Source organism: Macrotis lagotis, unplaced genomic scaffold (genome assembly GCF_037893015.1).
Source record: "Macrotis lagotis isolate mMagLag1 unplaced genomic scaffold, bilby.v1.9.chrom.fasta BILBYCTG039, whole genome shotgun sequence".
In the NCBI taxonomy this organism is placed as follows: Eukaryota; Metazoa; Chordata; class Mammalia; order Peramelemorphia; family Peramelidae; genus Macrotis; species Macrotis lagotis.
The window spans coordinates 435682-437190 of NW_027421946.1; the positions used below are offsets into that span (position 1 = coordinate 435682).

The following is a 1509-nucleotide window of genomic DNA, read 5'->3' on the forward strand; positions in this document are numbered from 1 at the left end:
CCTATAAAACTAACAAATAAAATAGGAAAGGAAAAGGAAGGAAGAAGCACCCAGATGAGCCACGTTAATTAATTTAGTAGTTCCTTCAATGACTTGATCATCCAAAACATTCAGTTATTTCAAGTAACTTATTTCATTGAATTGCAATTCATTAACCTTAATGAATGAAATAATTTCTGTAGACAGTCATTATTTTTTAGTCAAAGACACAGTCCTGGATTTGGATTTAATCTATTCTTCCCTTTTGAAAATTTGTCTTTTGGACGACAGGAGATAAAGGGAGTAATACTGATGAGGGTGAAAAAGAATCAGACTGTTGCGGGAGATTTCATTCTATTAGGATTATTGGATCCAAACCAGTATGGATTGTTCTTCTTATCACTTATTCTCTTCATGTATATGGTGGCAATAATGGGAAACACAGTACTGATTCTTCTTATCCAGCTTGACCTCCGGCTCCACACTCCAATGTACGTCCTTCTCAAGCATCTCTCCTTCACAGATATCTTGAACATCTCCAATATTGTTCCCATGATGGCCTTTAACTACTTATCTGGTAGCAAATCCATCACATTTGCAGGGTGTGGGTTCCAGCTCTTTTTCTATGTCAGCTCTGTGGGTACCGAGTGCCTTATTCTCACAATCATGTCCTATGATCGCTATGTAGCCATCTGCCACCCACTGCGTTACCCCATCCTCATGAACCATCGAATCAGTGTCATTCTGGCTGCTGGCTGCTGGTTTGGGGGAATTGTCAACTCTATAAGTCATACAACTTATGTAATGTTTCTCCCATATTGTGGTATAAGAACCATTGACCACTTTTTCTGTGAAATCCCAGCATTGTTACAACTCTCTTGTATTGATACATCAAAATACAAAGAAAGAATCTATGTGAGTGTTGTCTTCTTCTTCCTAATTCCCTTTTCCACCATCCTTGTCTCATATGGTCAGATCCTCCGAATTGTGCTTCGTATGAAATCTATTGAGGCCCAGAAAAAAGCCTTCTCCACTTGCTCCTCCCACCTGGCAGTGGTTGCCATGTACTATGGTTCAGTTATCTTTACATACATGAGACTAAAGTCCTATCATACAGCAGGTCAGGATAAGGCCATAGCCATCTCATATACCATTCTTGCTCCCATGCTCAACCCTGTCATCTACAGTCTGAGAAATAAAGATGTCTTATGTGCCTTGAAGAAGGTTTTTAGCAAAGCTATTAGTCACAGAAAGGAAAACTTCTAAAAACTATACTGAATGCTCATGGAGAACTGATTAGAAATGTGTGGATAATATTCAAAGTAACATTCATGCATTTTGGGTGCTGAATTAAATTACCTTTAAATGTATAACAAAATCAACTAAATTAACTCACCTATAGCTCTCTCTTTCAAAGGAAAAATCTAATTATTTTTTGAATTTATATCATGAATTCTAGTACAATTTTTATCAAGAATGATTTTATGAATCATGTTTCATTTCTCCAGTAGAAAAGAATCTAATTTGTAG

The 1509-nt window shown here is 36.9% G+C and overlaps 1 protein-coding gene across 1 annotated transcript; it reads left to right on the forward strand.

Annotated features, from left to right (window-relative positions):
• The first annotated feature begins 291 nt into the window (after window positions 1-291).
• LOC141504047 (olfactory receptor 2AJ1-like) lies at window positions 292-1245 on the forward strand. Its single transcript, XM_074208904.1, has one exon. It carries the CDS (start codon window positions 292-294, stop codon window positions 1243-1245), a length of 954 nt encoding a protein of 317 aa, XP_074065005.1.
• Window positions 1246-1509: the final 264 nt, after the last annotated feature.

Coding starts and splice junctions, on each gene's coding strand:
- LOC141504047 (XM_074208904.1), top strand. CDS start 292: ATGAGGGTGAAAAAGAATCAGACTGTTGCGGGAGATTTCATTCTATTA.